Below are 22,174 nucleotides of genomic sequence, written 5' to 3'. Positions count from 1 at the left end.
CTCCAATTGGGATATACCATCTCGCTAAAACAGTGGAATAATAGTATCCAACGTCAGACAATACAGATTAGAAATTACATTTGTACATATATTTGGCGTATGGACTGCATAATACTGAAAACTAACACGTTAGTTTTTTTGTTAATAATTCAAATTGTACATAATTATAAAATCATATATGAATTTCCTGAACTATAACCTCCTCCAGCTGACCCAATGTGTCAAAACATTTCCTAAGGTTTGCTCTCAAAGAGGAAAGTCGTGTATGGACTGACACTGGGAATTTTGCAGGTCTAGCGGGTAATTGATCTAAGTGTTTAAACAGTCAATATTAACGAAATGTCATCGTATAGCTGGTTAGCGGAATTGAGTTCATGCAAATAGTTGTTCGTTTAGCAACTTCTGCACGAAGCATAAGGTTTGTTGCATTGTATGCAGCCGTAGTTGGGCCGGAGGAAGAGCTGTTAGATAGCACAGTTAGCTAGCTAGCTATTCGTTAGGATCTTCAGATCGTTAAGAATGACAACTAGCCAGATTAGGTGTATGGTCAAGCAAGTGTTATTGGGAAAAGATCTGTATGAGTTTGAAAAACGTACACGGATTATCAAGTAAACACTAATGCGACGTACCTAGTTACTTGTAGCTAGCTAAGCAGATAATTTATAACATTCGAACATACGTATTATTAGAAGTAACCAGCAAAGAACGTAAACTTCTGTGACAAAATGTACCATATTCACTAGTGAGCTAGCTTTTTGAGATGCGTATCCTCCTGGTTGATACGATGTAAGACGTAGTATGACATAAACGATAGGCGTTTGTGAAACGCATTGCTATTTCACAAACGCCTTGTCAGAAAGAAATCGGCTGTACATTTTGTAGTGAAATCCTGATTTTGTAGATTTGATGCTTGTTGTAGAGAGACACATACGTATGGTGTGTTTCCACCAGGCTCGTTTTCGATGAACAACTTGAACGACCCCCCAATTTGGAACATCAGGCCAGACCAGGGAGGGGGTGGAGATGGGAACAAGTGGAATTATGCCCTCCTGGTGCCCATGCTTGGCCTGGCTGCCTTTCGTAAGTACTGCCTGTGCATGCTAACATCCCTAACAGGGCGGAACACACGTCATTGTTGTGACAGAAGACAAAGGTGAAATAAAAGCTGGCATGTTCACGCCTGGTCTCGAAGGACGGTGTTCAGGCTTAACAGTGTTTCTCTCATAGTTAACATGTTTATATAGATGGAGACCCATTAATAGACCTGCTACTTGACCTGCTGAAGGACCTTCCTGAAAGCTGCAACAGCAGTGCCACACTCAGGATCGCTGACTGTAGCCTTTAGGTTCAAAGTGTAATACTCACCAGTACTCCATACTGCAGACGTTCAGTACAAACCTGTATTAATCTTGCTGTCCAAAACAAGGTGTTGACTAGAATTGGGAATTCATGTGGAGGAATTGTGTTTAAATTAGAGGTCTGATTCCAATAAAGAGGCTATGTATTTGCTATAACCATTTAAATGAAAGCCTCAAATCTTTTGTTTCACAGGGTGGATCTGGTCCAGAGAGTCCCAGAGGGAGATCCAGGAGGCGAAATCCAGGTACGAAAAGGACATGAAGGCCATCTCCAAGGACCTGGAGATGAAATATAGACAGACCCTGACAGAGAGCCAGCGGATGGTGGCGCACCTGGAGCTAGAGCTGGAAAAGGAGCGCCACCGTGTGGAGGGCTACCGGAAGGCCCTGGCCTCCCAGAGCCAGCAGCTCCTGGAGCAGCGCCAGGGCCTGCAGCGAGAACGCGAAGCCCTGGAGAAGGAGAGGGAGCAGCTGCTGAGGTCAGGCAGTGCCGGAGCCCTCCTCCAGGGGGCGCTGGAGAGGGAGAGTGCATGGCAGCAGAGGGCCACTGCTGTGCTGAGGGAGTTTGAAGAGAACCTGGTGGAAAGGCAGAATCTCTTCTGCAGCGTTCTCATTCCCCGCGAGCGCCGGCTGGAGTTGGAGAGGAACCTGCTGATAAAGTCGGTCAAGGAGCCGGTGGCCACCGAGCTGAACATGGAAGCCGACCTCAAGGACATTTTCAAAAACGACCGGCACTGCGCGGACCTCCTGAACACAGACAAGCGTAGGAACGGCAGCTTGATGTGGCTCTACCTCAGGTACTGGCAGCTGAAGGTTGCGCAGCAGAAAAATGAGAGGGCAAAGGCCTCGCTGCTAAAGCCACAGTCTGACTTTAAATGATTTTGCTGGGCTGATGATGAAGAAACATGAAATAACCAACAGAAGGGGGTCACATGAAAACAAAATGTGGGTATTACTGGGGAAAAAAGCATTTTGCTTTAGATTGCAAAAAGCTCATTTCTTATCATTCTCACTTCAATTAGACCTGTAAAATTGCTGTAAGTAGTGGCGACTGCAGCACGTGCAGGAAGGCTGCTTTTGTTATATCATGTCACAAATATTTAACAAGGATAAAAAACACAACACAAACTTCGCATTTGTTCAACCAAAAATATATAAATGAATGTGGATGTGAATATCCTGAAATTGTGAGTAAGATTACAGAGAAACATGATTCCATGTCATGCAATACCACAGGCAACTGTCAGTGTTATTTACATCAACAGTTCCATTACAAACTATAAAATCCATCCCATAACTTCAGACCAACCCATTTATAGTAAATGTGTGTTAACCCACACACCACAAAGGCTGATACAACACAACGTTCCTGCCTCGCCCAATGGAATTCATTGTAGTGCCACATTTTAAATGGCTAAAGTTAAGCTTCAAATAAATGTCTTCAGCTTCAAAATGTTTGTACTATCAGGCCCCCGCAATTAGACCTTCTGAAAGGATTGTTGCCTCTGTTGATGCCCCTGCAGCTTTGTTTTCAGTTCAAGATGGCTGCTAGTGTAAAAGAGTTTCACTTCTCCCTTTCCAGCCCTTTGTTGCCCTTGGCCAGAGGCATGTAAAGCTCACAGGACAATGACCAGTCAGACACTGCGCATAGTGTTCTGGAATACTGTGCAAAAGGATATATGTTTCTGCATCTCCCATTCTAGGCAGTGGTGTCTAGACACTGACATCAGTATAGCATACTACAGTAGAACAGCCTTTCCCAGAACAGCATAGGTACTTAGATTTTTTATTACTTTATAATGTAGTAGCAATGGAATTACATGGCCATTTCCTTGACTATGTGGTAAAACATAATGCAATTACAATACATTGTTGTACAATAAAAGTATTATTGTACAATAAAAGTAAGAGCAACGTTACCCTCCTTGGTGCAAATTCACACTATCTCAGTCAGAAGGGGTGACCCAGTAAAAATATTTGCTTTTCTTTGACTAAAAATGTTTTGTTATAATTTCTGCCACACATCCTTCAATCATTTTGTATTTATTGCACAAATAGATCTGTTTATTGCATGGGCATTTCAGTCCTCTGTGATTCCTGTCAGTTATATTTGTGAATGCTCTATGGTACAAACAAGATCTAACAACAGTGTGTATGAATAATGCAAAAAAATAAATGCATTTGGATAGCTGATCATATAGCTGATCCTTGCTTATTATGTGTCTGCCTTTCAGTATATACCATGAGAGAAGTAATTATCAATGAAATCAGTATCAAGTGTTCATCTAAAACATAAAACAAACAATAGAAGCATTTTTGTCAGGACACACTGCCCAACATCTAAGTTTGAGAATCTAGTATTAATTAAATCCACCCATTGGATTGGAGAATAAACTGCTTGGCCACAAGCTTGATAAACTATATTTAGTTGCAGCCCTGCTACTTGCCGTAGGACTGTCAGGTGTTCCCAAGACTGAAGTAGCTGTTGTGGTAAGTGTCCCGGTTTCTCCTGTACATCATATTGAATCTATGTCATGAAGGAAATGCCATCTTTAACACATAAGGAGAGAGAACTAAGAGAAATGAGTGTCCACTGATTTAAATATAGTCTTGAAACGCGCTTCTTAAGATAATGTAAAATAACATTATTGAGAGGGTGATGAGGTCTTGTCCCATCAGGAAAGGATTTAAAGTAAATGCATATGACAATATATTTAGTCATCATCAATGACTATTCACTAAGGTTAAGGCAGGGTCAACAACCCAATGCACTTGAATAGGTGTCATTGAACTCTTAGCCAAAGACCTTACTTATTTATATTCAATGCTACACACTGAATAGAAATGAGTATGATTTAATGGAAAGAAATGGAAGAACTTTATAATTGTATAACATTTTGTATAAAATTGTATAAAATTTGATTTTCATTTAGACAAAGATTTTTTCTCAGTTCCTCTTCTTCTAAGGATATCACATTTATAAATCAAATATTTTGGAATTCCATGACCCAGAACAATTAATCTTTTCCTTCATATGAAATGAGGTCTAAAATGTAACTAACTTGCTGTAAAAAGTTCCCGATTATGTGACTATATGAATGCTCAACATTTTGAATTACCTCTACAGCTGTCTGTGTGCAGTGTTGTCAGATTTGTCAATATTTCCAACTATATCACCAAAATGAAAATACCAATACCAATAACAAATTAATATTGCTGTAAATAAAGATATTGCAAAAAATAGTTCCCTTTAACATTGTTTTTTTATTTTGTGTTTTTCTTTCAACAATACAGAAAAGTAATTGAAATCACTCAGAAGTGTGGTGAACTTACATACGCCTCTCTGAAACATTTGCTCTAGTACAACCACAGACATGCCAGGAGGTTGTGAATCGCATGACGGACAGCAAAATAAGTCAAGAAGGAAAGCATAAAAGCTCTATACAAGCTGTTCCTACATCTCCTCTGCATTGACTCGGATGGATTTTTATTGCAGTGGTTTTGAATTCTATAACGTTACCAATGTTTCTGCAGAGAGTGAGAAGACCCGCCTGGTGGAGAGACCAGACCGGATGCTCTGAAACCAATGTGGATTGGCTGGATGATTTTTGGCTTGTCTTTGGTGATCTGGCAGACCTCTCGTTTCTCTGGGCACACCCCGCTGGAGAGCACCCTCTCGAACTCCATGATAGACCGAAGCTCCGCGGGGGTGGGCGCGCGCTCGGAGTCCTTGAACTGCACTGCTTTGCTGGGCATGAACATGGGCACGGGGAGGACATTTTTGTAAGGCAACTGATACTCCTTCATCTTCTCGCCTTGTCTACCCAGCCTCATTCTCTGGTCTGGGGATCTCCGCACCAGGAAGTGGGCCACTTGTCTCTGTTCATAGCTCTCCTTTCTAGAGCTGTCCCTCTCACACAGAGTAACCCTAGGAATTGGTCACAAATCAATATGTTATCATACAACTGTCCACCATTTATATAAAAATCAATCACACAGCTAAATGTATTGCTTTGGCAACTGTGAATCCTAATGGCTTGTGAATAATTACTGGACAGAATACAAATACAGTATTTAAATACTTCACAATTTGATTTGGAAATTACATTTACTGTACCAATGTTATGACATGATTTTGGTAATGAAGGCAGGTATTTAAATATCTGTAATTCCTCTGCAAGAATGCACTATGTGGATATGTAATGTGTTTTGCATAGTTTAACCCTAGTGCCAGTTTAATTGCCCTCACAGTGTTAAAGCAATGATGTCAATGCTGAAATGCTTATTTTCTCTTCTGTTGGTTCTCAAATGTTTGTACTGTAACCGGTCCTTCTGAGTTGAACTTCAATGAAATCGACACTGAACTTGCACTACATAAGGTTTCCCTGCAGTTACAGAATCAATACATACTTTTCCTCTGGTCTTGTCTCCATCACCAGCTCCAGCCAGGTGGAGTGGTAGTGCTCCCTCTGTCTCTCATTGTCCTCTGCTACATCACAATAGGCGTTCACCAGATAGGGACCACTGTTCCTGTTCATTGAAAGCATCCTGACAGAATGGAGGTCTTACCAGGATAAAAGTCTGCTAATGGATGGGACAGCACTTTTTCTATGAGATGTCTCTGTGTGACCCTCCCACCCATGTCTCTTAAGCAATGCACATGCCCCTATTTTTATCATGCTACATCATGGCGAATGTGTTCATTAAGGGGGGTGAGAGGTTACCTTACACCACCAATAGAGGAAAGAATGACTAACTCCTCATCTGTTTAATGAGACGCATTGCAACATTCTGATCAGAGGGCAAGACAGGTTTCTTCTTTCAGAGATGACACTCTCCTCAGCTATTCAAACAGCGTGACTATAACTGAATGCCTTAATTAGTAAATAATGCCAAATAGGCAAATCAAGGCTGATTTCCTCTCTTTCTCATTATATGTCAAAACTGATGATATACCAACAAGAGGAATATTTTATAATGGATGGAGGTAAACGGTTACAATGACTCTTGATTGTACATCATACTATTTAAGACTAGCCACTTTGGATGATATTATATAAAATTATAGCACTCTTCAAGATCAGTACCAAAATGAACTAGACCTTTGTTTTAGGAGCTTTAGCTTTCATGAGAAGAGCTATAGTCTATGTGTAGCCCTGACAAACATAGAAATATGTGCACACAACTGCTGAATAGAGGCAGTATAACTACCTTTATGGGTGTCATCGGAAATCTCAAATTCAGCCTTCTTAGCATAGCATAGCAGCGCTGTTGACTTGACATGCATAAGAAACATTGTGTTAAATTGTTTTCCTTTGCATAGCACCGTCACCCTGGATCAAAAGTGTCTTGGATACTCTGATATTCACAGGCCAGTGATCTTTGTCTAGACTCTTAGTATCTGATTCAGATCAGATTATTCTGAAGGCGCAGGATTTCAAAGAGTGGACTTGACTCAAATTATGGAATATCCAAATGGATATTAGGGCTATTATCAGGAGAAGGTGCTTCTGAGTGCACTGCACTCATGGATAGCACTGTTAATTGCAGTAAAATGATTTTATAACTGAAGGTAAGAAAATGAAATGTTCACCTCGTTGTTTTCAAAAGCCTGCTGTTAGTATGCCATCAGGTTACACCCATGTTTTAAATGTCATTCAAATCAATTGTATTCACTAGGGAAACACCACCTTTTCCAGCAGACTTGGGTAGGTTCTTATTATACAATACAATGCCAGTTAATTTGTTCATCATACTGGCCTAAAGGGTAAAAGATGACACTCTAATCTTTACGGTACATCACAGAAGTCAGAGAACATTTTAGAAATGCAGAATCTTAGCACTTGCAGGACCTGTTTTAGCAGCTTTTGAGCCTCTTCTAATCGAAAGCATTCTGAAGAATAATCACGAAGATGCAATATAATTATATACATAAGGATATAAATGGTGGATAAAGGGTGCCACTTAGCACAGGATCAGGAAACTTCAGTTTATGTTTTGTCTCTTGGCAGATGCTCTTAGTCTTACCTAAAGTGACTTACAAAGCAATAACACATCTGCAAATAACAAGGCCACATGAACAACAGCACATACAGAACACATCAGACCTCATCTGAACACGTGTCATTATATCTCACAGCTCTACAGCATGAGGTGCCATTTTGCATACAGAGCTACAATAATCAAACACAGGAAAATGACACATTTACATGACCCATATTAAACGGCCTTAAACAGAAAGGAGAATTTGCAGTGAGTTACATGAAAAGATTTTAATTTAACTTGCCTCAATCACTTTCATGTCTTTGGCTCATCAATACCAGTACAGTCTGCTATCAGCTTGTGAAAGAAACAAAAAACATAAACTCTTGACACAGAATAACCGAACCAGGGACATCATCTACATAATTACCATAGCAACTGCTGAGACTGCAGAGTGATGCAAAGTTTGAGAAATTGTGATGTGATAAACTGCCCTTTTAATTCTTCAGAATGCAGAGGGCTGGCCAGGGAATACTTTTAAGCCATTAAACACAAGATGAAGAATCAAATTGCAGAGACAGAGCCAAATAAGCCTATAAAACAGACACCCATCCAACTGCTACAGCTGTTACCCAATGAGCATGTAATGTACAAGAAATATTGTTAATGTTGTAGCAACATGATAGCAACGTATTGGCATCATTGTGAGAATGCCATTCGATACCCCTTGCTAAGTAACAGGACAACATTATTATGTCATGGGCATTTTTAACACCAGCAGATATAGCAGACTAACCTCAGAAGGCTATAAACTGTACTCTGGAAAACTATAAACACTTGACGTCAACGTTCTTATTCACAAAATACTTACATATATGTCAGATTGGAGCTTAATCATAATTTAAGGGTTTCTGTAAAAATGGCCTAAATCATTTTACAATTAAATGCAGGGAGATTCATTTGGATACACCAAACACACACCAATGGAACAACCACTGCACAGCTTTTTTAGTAAATGCCCCACACCTCAGATCTCTTTCTCATGGTTTGTTTATGATAGAGCCTATTACAGCGAGGCAGAGCATCCCTCAAATGGAGCACTACAGGCTGCAATCCAGAGCACAGACTGCGTTTGCAAATTTGCAATACCAGAAAATATCAGAATATCCAGAAAAATATCCACAAGAAATGCTGCAGCAAAATGTGACCTTCAGTGATAAACAGGCTAGTTCAAGCACCTTGCTGGAAATGTGTGCAATAATCTGGATAGTTGTTATGATCTATCGTTTGAGGAGTTGACATTGATTGGGAGTACTCAGGAGAGAAAAAATGTTGATGCAGTTGACCCCAGCAGAACCTCAGAATCCATACATAGACAGCTTCCCTTTGCACCACACTTGTGAACTCCAGAAAAAAAAATGGAAGTGTTTTGATACCTAAGATCATCTTGATCACAATATTCTTCCCACAGTATCAAAGAAAACATTTATCTCATTTTCCTTCTCTTGGAGACTGCTTGACGAATGTAACTTGAATCTTGACACATTTTATGGCTTGTCTCGGACACACTCAGAGGATGAGCATGCCGCCACTTGATACTAACTGGATTTCAATAATATGATATGGCAGAACATGACAGGGAGAGATGCTCAAATCTGTCTCAGGCAGGCACTGCTTGTCCTAATGACTTCATTTACTTGTCCTCAAGAGGGGTTTGATTCCATCTGACCAAAAGCCATTTTTAGTATCAAGCAAATAAATATACAAATATAACTATGCTGGACATAGGTTGAAAGCAACAACAAAATAATTGAGGGTAATTTGCTGATGAAAGAGGAGAATTTAGAAGGTAATTTACTAAGGTGTGGGCATCTCTGATGTCATTAAAACTGTTTGAATGAATGATTTAGGAAATTATTAAACACAGTTAAGTAAAAATACCAGTTTGCCACATACCTATGTGGAACCTCAAATAGAAAGGAACTGAAAATTGCAAATCAGGCATTTTAGATAAAAAATTGATCAGAAATTGGGTCAGAGGGTTCACTTTCAAGTTTTTGCCATTTTCTTTTGTCAACACCATTCAAAAGGAAATGAACTCAGAGTGGCCACAATACCACAACTGGGGGTGGGGACCTTACATGATTTTACCAGCTTTTTGATTTTCTTTCATTCTTTCATATTCAGCATTGCTGTTTCATTTCATATTATTCACAATACCTATACATCTCTGCTATGTAATTCAAAAAGACAACTCTACTAAAATACCTCTGTACACAATGTTCCGACAGCTTGTATTTGTTACATAGTACAAATTGTTGTAGCACCGAAATTTACCTGTTGTGACTCTACTGATACGAAGAGAGGTCATCCTACCACAGGTAAGCAACACCCTGAGATTGAACAATTATAAAGTTGTATTCCAGATGGAATCTAGAAAGTTCTTTCCAGACTGAGTAGTAGGTATCCTACACTGAGTGATATTTAAATTAATAACACAGCAATTGGTTCTACCCTCTTTCCTGACTGCCATTAAATTAACGTAATGTTTGTGCACAAAAAGCAGTCTCATCCATAGGCTATCAATAGAATACTGCAAGCTTTTATAATGAAAATAAGAGCTCGAACAACAACACAATATTAAGCATATTTGCTATGCACATAAATAAATGAATAATTTGTACATGCATGAATGTTTATTATTTACATTGTTTGATAATGTTAATACCCAAATTATGTATTAAATATTTATCATTTTATTTGGAGAAGAAATCAATGTTATTCTTCCAGCTAATGGTAATGAGTACAGTGTTGTTGCTGGCCTCCAAGCACTGGTATGTACAAATAAATGACATCAATTGAGAAACCTCAATAAATAATTTTGACTTTGTTGCTCATACTTTAGCAAGTTTTGTAAGTGTGAAAACAAAACTCTTTCGAGTTTTTTTTTATTGTGAAGTACACCCTTGTGAAGATGGTTTTGTCGGGAAACTCTACTGCATAATGAGATCATCTACAGGGCAGAACAATGAAAGATACCCTCCTTTTGCAGTCAGTTAAGTTTCGGCTTTACAGGCGTGGATATTCGAGGGCCTTAACCCTAAACCCTTGCTGACAGTCACTTCCCAAACTTTGGTACACCCTCAAATATGGCGGATTCATCACTGCGTACGTAAAACCGAGGGGTAGTGGCTACAGGAAGGGTGTAGGTACTGATTTGGGACGCAGTACTGCTTTGAAAGCAGCGAGGACGCTCGATACCATTCATTTCATACAAGGAAGGGATTGTTCGTATTGCTCCGTGGCAAAATGGGCGGTGCCTGCGAACGGAGGTGACTGGAGGTGTGTTTTGTAGGTGTGTGTGCGTGTGCCGACAGAGACTGCCTCGTGTGTGTGAGTGTCAGTGAGGGAGCACTGCGGCTGCGGGACGTCCACGGAGCAGTTACAGTAGTTCGCAGTGATCGACCGGTGAAGGTAAGGCGTACGAACACTTTGATGTTATTGCGGCTGTTTGTGTCATTAAAAAAATGTGTGGCTGTAATCCAAAAGGTAAATCACTTATGCGGTTCGCGCAACCTTGAAATCGTCTATGAAGGTTTTTTCTCCGACGCAACTGTATAACACTAAACCATTTTAAAGAAATATTACGATTTTATATATACGCCCACTACCAATATTTCTAAAAATAAATGTATGCGATGCTTTATTTATGCTTAATATTATAAGCTTTTTGTAATGGAACGCTGCGGGACAAAGATACCTTTGGGCTAACGAAATAGCTATCATCTATTATCAAACTGGATACTGTCTTTGGCGTACATGTCAGGAATGCCTCTCCAAATTTTCTGTGCAAAACCTGTATTTTTCTAAGATAAAATACAGGTAACTGAGTATCAACCAGCGAAAAGAAACTGTCAAGGAAGCATCTATATTCTTGTGGTCTGACCAGTTTGCCATGTCACAGTATTGTATGCAGTAAACTGAAAGTTAATTGTACTTAAATCAGTGATTTACATAAAAGCTTTTGTTGAAATGGCCTGCTCTGCTTCTTGAATCCTGTTATCATGCTTATTTTAGCTAAGAGAATGTATATGGTCCAGCAGAGAGAAATATAGTCTACTTGCACCATATTCACAGCTGGCAATTTGTCACAAGGCTTGTATGATTTTCTCTTTTGTTTGTGAAGAGAATTAGGTTTCCAGTTCCAGCCTGGTGTAGCAGGAAATGACCATTCTTACTCACGCCCTAATCACAAAGAATGAAAACTGCCATAATTAGTGGCCTTAGAAAAAGGGACACTCTGAAAACATGACTCTCCAACTCAGTTCTACTTTACAATAGGTTTAGTATTGATTAAATTCAACCTTGTCCCCTCTTCTTTGTCAACACAGATTGGGGTGTGAAAGAGGTTAGACATAGGCTTTCTTCTCTTCAGCTCTCAATTAGTAGATGTCTCTGGTAAAAATAGGTCTCATCACTGACTACATTGTGTATCAGTTCACAAGGCATTAGTTTTTGTCATTATTATTCTAAATTATGAAACATGTGTAAGTATGTCAGGATCAGGACAGAATTTTCCCATGGATTTAATCTGATTAGAAAGGGGGGAAGGGTACTACCACAAAACAGGCTTTTCGATCATAGAGTAAATGAGATGCACATAGATTGCTGTGCCCAGTTTCCCTTGCAATGCAGGTATGTGTTCAGTGGTTCCTCTGAGAGTGCAATAAAAAAGTCATATTAGCCATTTTCCAACCTGGTAAACATATACATGTTGCTGTTTTGTACTATAAACAGACAACCATTTTATACATTATGAGTTTCTGAATGACTGCTTTACTACAACATAACTGTATCAGTGTAACCTCATCCTCTGAATACAGGGTCATAAACCTTTCTCTTCAAGGTCATAAGAAATCATCAGTTTTTATAGTACTACTTACATGCTTCTTCCAATGCAGACTGAAGACTCACTTCTTCAGACTGCATCTTGGTTCCACCTCAATCTGTCCCCCCTAACACCCGCTCCTTGTAGTACTTGCTGTTTATTTTATGTGTACTATTGTAATGCTTTTGGATACCGTGATCTAGTGACTGATGCGTGGTAGTATACTTGGCTTCCCTTGTCCACTTAGGTTGCACTGCTTAACTTGTGGTAGAGCTTGAATAGTGTTATGCTCGCATTCACTGGTCTGGGAGTGTTGTTAGCCTGGTCTGACACTGTTGCTAATCCTGTTGCTTATGTTCTATTGTGTTTGAAGTCTCCCTGGGTAGGAGTGTCTGCTAAATGAATGTAATGTAATAATATAATGTAATGCTTCAAGGAGCAAAAAAGTAGATTTACATGATCAAATGAACTATTGATGCAGCTGAGCAATTCAGAGTGGAAACTTCAAAGCTCTTGGCCCCCTAGACCCTGCATCCCTAAGTTTCTGAAAAAAGAGTGAAACATCCAGTCCTTGGAAATGAAGGAATGCAAATCTTCTCCCTAAGAGTTGAGGCTGAGAAGCATGAAAGTCTCTTGTGCTGCCACACCTTGCATTGGCATCCATTCATTTTGAACAGGAATATCTGAGGGTTAGTTGAGATTAACAGAGTTCAAATGTATTATTCGATCTTGCAGTAATACAGTAGACTAAAGGCTAGACATCAAATATAATGTCTTTCAATGTGTCTGATTGTGTTTGATGGTTTCTTCACCTCACCTTGGAGTTTTGTTTCACATTAAAAAGTTTGAATGCAGTATATACTGGCCAAAATAAGCACAAGTATTTGGTATGAAGCTGAAACAATTCAAGAGACTAATGGCACTGAAGCAACTAGGCAGAGGAATTGAAAAATTGCTCTGTCACCACTTTTGTGGTAATGCCCTCCTTCATTAAGACAGTAATATCAAAATCCTCAGTATTTTTTTCAGTAGTTTTAAACTCCCGGTGATGGTCCTGTTTTAAGCATGGCCATGTGTTACATCACATTATTGCTATTTAGCAGACAGTCTTATCCAGAGCAACTTACATAAGTTACAATTTGTACATGCTACCCATTTATACAGCTGGATACTTATTGAGGCAATTCTGGGTTAAGTACCTACAAGGGTACAGTAGCAGTGCCCCAGTAGGGAATCGAACCAGCAGCCTTTCGGATACAAGCCCTGCTCTTTACCATTGTACTACTTACCACTATGCTACACTGCTGCCCCATTAGAAGGCGTTAGAAGGAAATGTTCTGATACTTATCTGGGATCAGGCTGTCCACTGAGTGCTTGTATGATCGTAACTCCCATCCTGCAGGAAAGATGGAGGATAGCATCACATTGGATTGAGAGACAGAGAGAAGAAATTACCAGCATGCCGAGCACCAGCCCAATCTGGGTAGAGGACAAGGATCCACAGCCTCTGGTTTTCTGCAAGCTGTGCCTCAGCGAGTGTCCTCCAGCAGCAACGAGCAGACTGCTCACCTGCAACTGCGTCTTCTGCACTTCGGTAGGCAAAGGGTACCCAGACTCCCTCTGAGCCCCGTACTCACTGTGGAATGGCTTTGCTGTTGCATTTTTTTGTAGTTGGAGCATATTCTAAGGGTATGCAGGCCTGGCTCGGGAGAAAGTTGCATTGTGGGATTCCCTATGGATTCTCATTTCATGACATGTGCCTTATGTGAAGAATTGTGGAAAACATCTTTGTTTGAAAATGCTACAAAGATGTTTAATGTTTTGGTGCTTCTTATATCAAGAATAACATGCTGAGGTGGCAGTAAACGAGATTTCACCAAGCAAAATATCAGAGCGTTCATGAATATTAGCTGCCTGGATGGCAAATTGCCTCCTGTTTTAGTGCTAGTGTTCCAGTTTCTGTGTTTTCAGATTATCCCAGCGTGAGGTGCACCTTATAGATGAGGAACATTAAAGAGACTCCACAGGTGTCTGTTTACCCTTAATTGATTGCATGGCTTGGGGTAATTATTCCAAAGTCCAAAGTTTGGTTAATTAATTGTGAGTAAAAGAGATAACAAGCAACAACCAAGATGGCAACTGACAAGAGTCAGCACTACCCTCCTGTGATGTATGCAGACCTTTAGAACTTTATGGATTAATTTTCAGCCTCTGTCATAGTCTTTTGTTGCTTCTGTATGTCAAGAAAAACTACAGTAATTCCAGTGGTGTTCTGTTAATGCAAGATGGGTTTCAGCTCTAACTGCATGTGATAGCAAAGCACTGCCTTAGTATGGAGAATATGAATAAAAGCAATGAGATGTAATAAAAAAAAAATCTCTGAGGAAAGAAATTTGCTTGGCCCCTATATACTGCGGTGGCTAGGGGAGGCAATTGGCATCTCCCTCTTCCAAATAATAGACTCCTTGTTTTACATGCTTTAGAACAGGAAGAACCAGCAATGTTTTTATTGCCTGGCTAATGTTTACTTAGAGCTCAGAGGGCACTGTGAAATACAAGATGCAGGGCCAGAGCTGTGATTATTACATAACTCGTGTGTGTAATAATTGTACAGTTCAATTGCTGCATAGTTCGAATCATTTGATGGGTTACTCTGTGTTGACTGAAATGAATCTAACTGCAGCACTGTTCTGTCTTTGTTTCTTGATCCCTCTGGTGGATTCTGTTGCTGCAGGGTGTGGCACTGTATTGTCATTGCGGGTGTCCTTAATGTGCCTCCTGGGCTGTGTATGGGATGTGTTGAGCACAGTGTCTGGGCACCGTAGGGCTGGGTAAAGGCGGTTCCATTTTCTTCCCCCTCCAGTGTCTGCAGCAGTATGTGCAGCTGGCGGTTCGGGAGGGCGGAGGCGCCCCAGTCACCTGTCCCGACATGACGTGTCTGAGGACGGGGACTCTGCTGGACTCTGAGGTACCGGGCCCTGCGACGCCAGGCAGAACAGCCTGCCGACTCGCTGTGAAGCAGTTTATAATTATGTGCTTTCCTCCATTTTCCTGATTAGAGGAGACAGCCATGCTGTGTCATTGTAGCTATTTGTCTGTCAGATCACCTAGTTCAGTAATTTGGGGTTGTGTGAAAACAGCATGCACATCTTTGGAAGACTGAGATGAGGTGGTTTGGGTGGGAACTGTGTTTTATTTCCAGAGCTCATAGGTCATATTATTTGAATACTGCTTGATTCCATTTCAAGTTCCTATTTTATACACATGTTAAATGGTAATTGAGAGGTAAAATGCTGATAGTTTTTTCAGAGGACAGCCCTAGTTGCTCTTAAACCTTGAAAGGACACTAAAGCTCAGAATTTAAATTTTCATGTTGTTCCTTGCCTTACACTTGATTTGGCATGCAAGTGAGGTCAGGTAAATTATCTCACAAGCAGAGGACTGTCCCATTGCTTGTTCAATTTCTGACCACAAAGTGTCAACATACTTCATTTCTCAGTTTAAGGAAGTGAAATGTGAGTATATTTGAGTTTTGTGTCTTGTCAGATTGTAGGAGGTCAGTATTTTCTCATGATGTCATTATGAGCCCTCGAAACATATTTTGGCGACTGTTCCGCACCAGTAAATCCAGTTAACTTTTCATGTTCATTTTATAAACATATTTATAAAATTTCAATTGGCCTATAATTCAATCCTACTGATGCTGTAGTGTCCCTTCTAGGCAGCTCTATGGCCAGCATTCAGATTTCATGCACTTATCCTCATTCTTAATAAAGATTTATTAAATATACACATCTTCTGAAAGGTTCATTGAGACAGTTCAGTTGTTGTACAGTGAAAGCGGCATGCTATTGGAAAAGGAGGTCAACTGGGTGCACACGCTGGGTACTACTAAAAAGGCAAATGAAAAAAATCACCACAGACTGTCATGCAAAGAGAATCATAAAATGTATCAATTTTCACAGTCCTTTTTGTTCTCTCCTTTGTTGTAGATTGCCAGTTTTGCCCCAGCAGATCTGGTTCAGCTCTACCAGCGGCTGAAATTTGAAAGAGGTATGGTTTGTTAACATGCTGGTAATGGCCGCATTGGTGGCAGCGGCCTCTGTCTGGTCCCTGGCCATCTGGCCCCTTTACATCAGGAAGTGCTAGAGAGGAGCAAGCTTGCATGCCTGACATATTGTGTGGTTGTTGTTACTCTGACTCCTGCCCAGGGGGTCTCAAACCTGCAGACCTACATTTTTTTCTGCGAATGGGCTGAAGTCAGCTTTTCCCCAAGACAGCATTGTAAACATAACTGCAAGCTGGTTCATGCATTTAACAGATTACGTGAAGTTGGTGGGAGACTGGTGGCATAAGGAGAGGGGATATACAGGGAAATGGCAGTTCCTTTTGTGTTCAAATTTAAAATGGCAGTTCCTTTTGTGTTCAAATTTAAAATGGCAGTTCCTTTTGTGTTCAAATTTAAAAGCACTCTCATTTTGCAGGTGTCATGGAGGATTTTCTTGTGTGCAAATCTGGATATATACAGGGGTTACTGAAGTACATTGTACACTGTGTTTATGTTAGCGTACAGCATTTTGATACGCTGGACACAATAGCCATAGCTTAAACATAAATATTAGTCTTCATTTCTGAAATGGCCTCTGACTCCTGCACACTAAACTGACAGCCTACAGTTTTTCATTCATATGTCCTGATGAATCTGCCTGAAGCACTTTCTCACATCCCAGCATAGGGGACAATCCCAAGAGCAGTTTTTTTGTCATGGTGAAATCAGACACCAAGTTCTAACTGGTTTGTTAGCACTTTGGAGAAAGACAGTTGACAGCATACATGGCAAGCACGGTTTGCTGATGTTAGAGTGAATATTTGTGGACAGTAGAACAATTTCACAATTCTGCTCAGTTTTACACCTGCTGCACCCCTCCTGTATTCACCCATAGGCAGCCTTCCTTATCAGTGGTCTGAATGTTCTGGACAGCTTGCTCACTGGATTGCCAAGCCATTTCGCAGGTTCATCACACCCTTTCCCTAAACATTGTTGCACTAATTTAAAAGAACATGTTCCACAGGAATGCGCACCCCCATTCCTCCCCCACATTCTCTGTTCTCGGTTCTCTGTGTCTGGTACCAAAGCCAGAATTTCCAGTACAGGGATATTGTGCTCTTTTTTTAAAGCAAACTAAGGCTAAAAGGGTTAATGGTTTGAATCTTTTCACCTCAGTTTTATGCAAGATGAAAAAATGAATAATCCACCACTATTAAAAAGCTGTAGTTCTTTTTGAGTTTGCCGTGAGTTAAAACTTGATTAAAAACCTTCCTGAAAATAGAGGCACTGATTGGGAATTTTCCTCTAATTACCTTGTGCAGCTGTGGGGATGCATTCGAGTTCAGTGTATAAAGGCTGCCAGCAAAATGGCACCATTCTGCTGATGAATGCAGTATGCCAAAATGCTCATATCTTCTAGCCTCATCTTTCTAAAAATACCTTTGATTGCCAAACTGAATGAATCTATAAGTGTTGTATTTAAACCTGCTAACATAACAACACCTTTAGGCATATGGTTGCTGCAGGTAACATTTTATCCTACAAAATTATGAAACACACATTATTTAAGCACGTATGATATTACTTAGTCAAATAATACACAACGCTAATTATTAAACCAACCTGTAAAACTGATGAGACACATGTGTGATCATGATTACTAGCTGTGGTGATTTGCTAGTTTATGTCAGTATGTGGGGAATGAACAGCTGGTTTTCCCCTCCCCGGTTTCCCAAATCATATTGTAAACAGAAACCTTTTTTTAGTTTGTTGATTTTAATGTGAGCCATAAAAAAGTGGCCTCTAGTAGTTTTGACATTGTCTTTGTCATGCTCGCTTGCTCAGGGCTCCCATGTTCTCAAAAAGGTTATCTATCATTCTGGGTGCTGTAGCTAATTTGTCTATGTTCATTCAAGCTTCCAGTGTATTTCATTTTCTTCCAATTGCACTAGTTAATAATATTGTACTGTTCTGACGTCTGTACACTTTCTCCTTAAAAACTGATAATGTTGCAACATAGTGCAGTGTTACATGCCTTTTCCATTTCATTGGGCCTGTAAGTAGTTAGTTTATGCAAGCGGGAAAATACCTCTAGGCCTAGGGTGCACACATGTAATGTAATGTATTTTTGAACTTCATTTTTTGCCCCCAGTAAAGTTTTCAATTGAACAGATGAAACATATACATATTTGCAACACTAAGAATCAAAATGGTCAATGCTGCATAGTTTGTACCTTGGTATTTACTGTCTGAGTATCTGACTTGACTTGAAAAGACAAACATTGAGCAGCACATATCAGAACAGAATTGCACCAAATAACATAAACTCTTTGTAGGGGTTTTATATGTCTATACTGAATATCAGTTGTGAAATATTCAGGCCATATAAGCCCTGATGTCTCACCCGGCAGCAATGGAGCACTAAAAATTGGAGCCATTATGGTGAAATATATAGATCATACTGCCATGGTGGAGTCATGGACACATTGTAATAGACATCTCTCCTAAGCTCTCCTGGTCCTGGAGTCCCATGCTGTGCAGAGATTTTATTCTACATGAACTCACTTTATCGCAGTTCAATTTATCACCATTTTGACTCCATCTGAAAGGCCTCTGTGTGGAAGGGATTTGATTTTATTTGCTTCCCCAGTTCTCGCAGCACTAGTGATTTAAATGGTAGGGGAAAGCAGGGGCCTTGTCTATCCGTCTCGCTGTTCTCGCCCGCTCCTTGGGCACATAGGTGGTTCATTACCCTGTTTGCCGCGCCAAGGCTTGATATCTGTCGGCAATCAGCCAACCAGTTGAAATCCTCCTGCCCTCCAGCTGTGCCTCAGGTCAGAATTCATCCCAGGAAACACAACTGCACAGCAGAAGGTGCAAGCATTTATATGTCAAAGCCAAAATCATTTTCAAATACTTAGCAACTTAAACCAAAACACTTTCAATTAATGTCATGCTTCAGCTGGATGAAATACATATTAAATAGTTTCTTTAAGGGAAACTAGTTGTGAGGTCTCCAGAGAGCAGCTGTTGATGCCACTAAAGAGATCTGCAAGGACCAGCAGGATCTAGACCAGCAATGCTAAGCACAGTCCTTCGGAAATGCACTCATACACAGCCTAACAGACACTGCTGCTTGTTTTTTTTTCGTCTGCCAGGGGTGCAGCTGGATCCCAGCAAGACCTGGTGCCCGGTGGTGCAGTGCCAGGCAGCGTGCAGCGTGACCCCCAGCGCCGAGGGCCAGCCGGTCTCCGTGGCGTGCCCCAGCTGCCGCACCGTCTTCTGCTCGCTGTGCCGGGCGGACTGGGGGGAAGGGCACTCCTGCTCGGAGCGCCAGCCTCTGACGGTGGCATCCTTACGGGACAGGTCAGTGAGGGAGGGGAGGCCGTGATGCGCTCTCAGCCTATTCTCCTATTGCCCTTGCTCTGTGGGTCTTCCACCCGGTATCTGAGCCAGTGACGTCACTTTGTCTGAAAATAATATGCCCGAAAGGAGTCTTTTGTCTGTGTTAATCAGGGCTGCGCAATGCTTGCCCCCATGGCCCAGGCCTGCCAATTAGATAGGTCTCTATATTTTAATCCAACTAAGAGAAGAGTTAACCTAATCAGGTGAAACATTTCATTTTTGTAAGTGGACCTTTGGCAATTGTGAGTTTACGTGGAGGAATGCTACGATCTATCTCTGCAGTGTGAGGGTCAGCTGGGAGACAGACGCGCCCATAAAGCAGTGCCCGATGTGCGCCGTCTACATCGAGCGGGACCAGGGCTGCGCCCAGATGCTGTGCAAGAGCTGCAAGCACACCTTCTGCTGGTACTGCCTCCAGAACCTGGATGTAAGACGGGAGGTTTTCTCTGCATCGTGCTTCTATTCAATGCTGTGTTCATGTTCACAGTCCAGTTAGATGGATTAATCAGTGTTTATTGTTTTGATGAAGCCTCATAATCCCTGATTATTCTTTTTCCATTGTCTGGTTGTTTAACAAGGGGAGGACAAAAGAAATCCGGAAAGAAAGAAGCTGAATCGTTCACGCCCACACATTTTAAGTTCTCTTTACTTAATTTGATTTGACATTTTTCCCAAAACTGAGCGCACAAACAGGCCATTGATAAGGTGTCATCAGATTTAACATGTTGCATCAAGCGTATTGCCATTGTGATTCTGAATGCTAATGTCATAATCTGTGTTTTGCAGGGGGATATATTCCTGAGACACTATGACAGAGGGCCTTGCAGGAACAAACTGGGCCACTCCCGTGCTTCTGTCATGTGGAACCGGACACAGGTGATGGCAGGAGCTCAACACCAGTCTCTCAGACACAAAACTGTACTTACATTGCTCTGTCCCTTGAGGACCCCTGATTTACACAAACCTACTCAGTAGGGTTTAGAATAGGATGACCTCCTGCACCAGGTTTGCTTTCTCGGAGACATGTAACCCCCTCTTAAATCGGGCAATTACTATATACAGGGTAACGAGGGTAACCTAAATAATTATCCCAAAATAGAATGGTCTCTTCTTTGACAGGACTGCCTATATGAGCAGAGCAGCCACCCCTCCACTAGGCACCCCTGAAATAAACTGTCTCTGCAAACGTATAAATATGCAAAGGGTAACATTCTGGAACAGCTGAACATAAATCGTTCTGCAATGGATGTGTGAAAGTATGATGTGTCCTCATTCCTGCCAGGTGGTGGGCATCCTGGTTGGCGTGAGTGTCATTGTGCTGGTCACCTCCCCCCTGCTGCTGCTGGCCTCGCCCTGCATCTTGTGCATTGTCTGTAAGCCCTGCAAAGGCAAGAAGAAGACGAAGAAAAGAGAAATCAGCCAACCGGATTCCACAGTGTAGCTGGGTGTTCGTGTCCCATCAGCCACCGCTCTCCACTGTCTGTGCCAACTCTCATTGATCAGAACCGAGCCGGTCTTTTTAGGTGCACACATGCCTCCTCCAACGGTGTCTGGTGTTTTATGGTCAGGAATTGTTTTGCCTTCCATTTTAATATGCAAAAATGATGCCAGCCTTTGAACATTAACTATGTTCCCAATAAATGCAACATATGTGATTTCACATGAGATGATTGTTTAGAAGAAAATTTGAGTACTGTAACAGGCAGTGACCAAGATTCAAGGGCTTTAACCATTGTGTGTAAAAAACAAAAATCATTCCTGCCTTGACTCATTGTTCTCCTTTGTGTTATCTGTGTAGACCAAAGGACATGATGGATTATGAGGGCTGTAACATGTACATATGAATTTATGAATGTGTATGCTATCTTATGCTGTTTATACTTTTCTGTTGCATCAGATATTTTTTAAATGTAAATTATGTCTGAAATAAATGCCAGATGTAGAACCTGTCTTGTGACCTCTTTGTGTTTAAATTGTTAATGAGTTCAGTTTCCTTAAATTGATTCAGAGTTTTGATTTATTCAGTTAGAAGCATGGTACGTGTTTTTCTATAAATATTGACACTCCAATGTTTTGTCCTTGATCTTTCATCTGAAATTTCAAAGATGACCCAAGCTAATGTGTATTTATCTTGTGTGTTTATATACCTTATTATTCACACAATACGAATCTGGTCTCATGTCACAGTGAAAGGAGTTTTTACTCACTAATGTGCATTCAAAGAGGAGGATCTCTGTCTGCCCAGCAGTATTTTAATTAATGCATCTTCACATTTACATTACATTGCATTATTAGCATTTAGCAGATGCTCTTATCCAGAGCAACTTAAATAGGTTACAATTCTTACATGTTATCAATTTACGCAGCTGGATATTTACTGAGACAATTCTGGGTTACGTACCTTGCCTAAGGGTACAGCAGCACTGCTCCATTAGAGAATCAAACCAGCAACCGTCGGTTAAAAGCTGTGCTCCTTACCACTATTCTATACTG

The 22,174-nt window shown here is 40.8% G+C and overlaps 3 protein-coding genes across 5 annotated transcripts; 2 read left to right on the top strand and 1 right to left on the bottom strand.

Moving 5' to 3' along the window:
- Positions 1-243: 243 nt before the first annotated feature.
- Positions 244-3,534, top strand: LOC118768890 (coiled-coil domain-containing protein 127-like). Of its 3 annotated transcripts, none has more exons than XM_036515858.1 (3): positions 244-300; positions 952-1,080; positions 1,552-3,533. In XM_036515858.1, exons 2-3 carry the CDS (start codon positions 963-965, stop codon positions 2,235-2,237), a joined length of 804 nt encoding a protein of 267 aa, XP_036371751.1. In that variant the 5' UTR covers positions 244-300; positions 952-962; the 3' UTR covers positions 2,238-3,533. The 3 variants fall into 3 exon arrangements, with proteins under 3 accessions (XP_036371751.1, XP_036371752.1, XP_036371753.1); XM_036515859.1 differs by having other exon boundaries at positions 265-418; positions 1,552-3,534; XM_036515860.1 differs by having other exon boundaries at positions 267-291; positions 1,552-3,534.
- A 1,068-nt stretch (positions 3,535-4,602) lies between these two features.
- On the bottom strand, positions 4,603-5,988 carry LOC118768869 (telethonin-like). Its single transcript, XM_036515829.1, has 2 exons — positions 5,769-5,988; positions 4,603-5,286 (listed from the first exon to the last, which is right to left on the bottom strand). Exons 1-2 carry the CDS (start codon positions 5,903-5,905, stop codon positions 4,875-4,877), a joined length of 549 nt encoding a protein of 182 aa, XP_036371722.1. The 5' UTR covers positions 5,906-5,988; the 3' UTR covers positions 4,603-4,874.
- Positions 5,989-10,718: 4,730 nt separating this feature from the next.
- On the top strand, positions 10,719-21,437 carry LOC118768867 (E3 ubiquitin-protein ligase RNF144B-like). The gene is made up of 8 exons (XM_036515828.1): positions 10,719-10,814; positions 13,631-13,822; positions 15,092-15,196; positions 16,221-16,281; positions 19,435-19,642; positions 19,964-20,108; positions 20,468-20,557; positions 20,964-21,437. Exons 2-8 carry the CDS (start codon positions 13,688-13,690, stop codon positions 21,120-21,122), a joined length of 903 nt encoding a protein of 300 aa, XP_036371721.1. The 5' UTR covers positions 10,719-10,814; positions 13,631-13,687; the 3' UTR covers positions 21,123-21,437.
- The last annotated feature ends 737 nt before the right edge of the window (positions 21,438-22,174 follow it).

The sequence above is a fragment of the Megalops cyprinoides genome, chromosome 21 (genome assembly GCF_013368585.1).
Source record: "Megalops cyprinoides isolate fMegCyp1 chromosome 21, fMegCyp1.pri, whole genome shotgun sequence".
Taxonomy (NCBI): domain Eukaryota; kingdom Metazoa; phylum Chordata; class Actinopteri; order Elopiformes; family Megalopidae; genus Megalops; species Megalops cyprinoides.
The sequence above is the reverse complement of the archived record's forward strand: the minus strand, read 5'-3'. Positions and strand labels throughout refer to the sequence as shown.

Excerpts from the sequence above, each read along its gene's own strand:
- LOC118768869 (XM_036515829.1), bottom strand. The coding sequence starts at position 5,905 with ATGCTTTCAATGAACAGGAACAGTGGTCCCTATCTGGTGAACGCCTAT. Across the intron at positions 5,287-5,768 it reads GAGACAAGACCAGAGGAAAA|GGTTACTCTGTGTGAGAGGG; the intron begins GTATGTATTGAT and ends ACCAATTCCTAG.
- LOC118768867 (XM_036515828.1), top strand. The coding sequence starts at position 13,688 with ATGCCGAGCACCAGCCCAATCTGGGTAGAGGACAAGGATCCACAGCCT. Across the intron at positions 15,197-16,220 it reads GGACTCTGCTGGACTCTGAG|ATTGCCAGTTTTGCCCCAGC; the intron begins GTACCGGGCCCT and ends CCTTTGTTGTAG. Across the intron at positions 20,558-20,963 it reads TCATGTGGAACCGGACACAG|GTGGTGGGCATCCTGGTTGG; the intron begins GTGATGGCAGGA and ends CATTCCTGCCAG.
- LOC118768890 (XM_036515859.1), top strand. The coding sequence starts at position 963 with ATGAACAACTTGAACGACCCCCCAATTTGGAACATCAGGCCAGACCAG. Across the intron at positions 1,081-1,551 it reads GCTTGGCCTGGCTGCCTTTC|GGTGGATCTGGTCCAGAGAG; the intron begins GTAAGTACTGCC and ends TTTGTTTCACAG.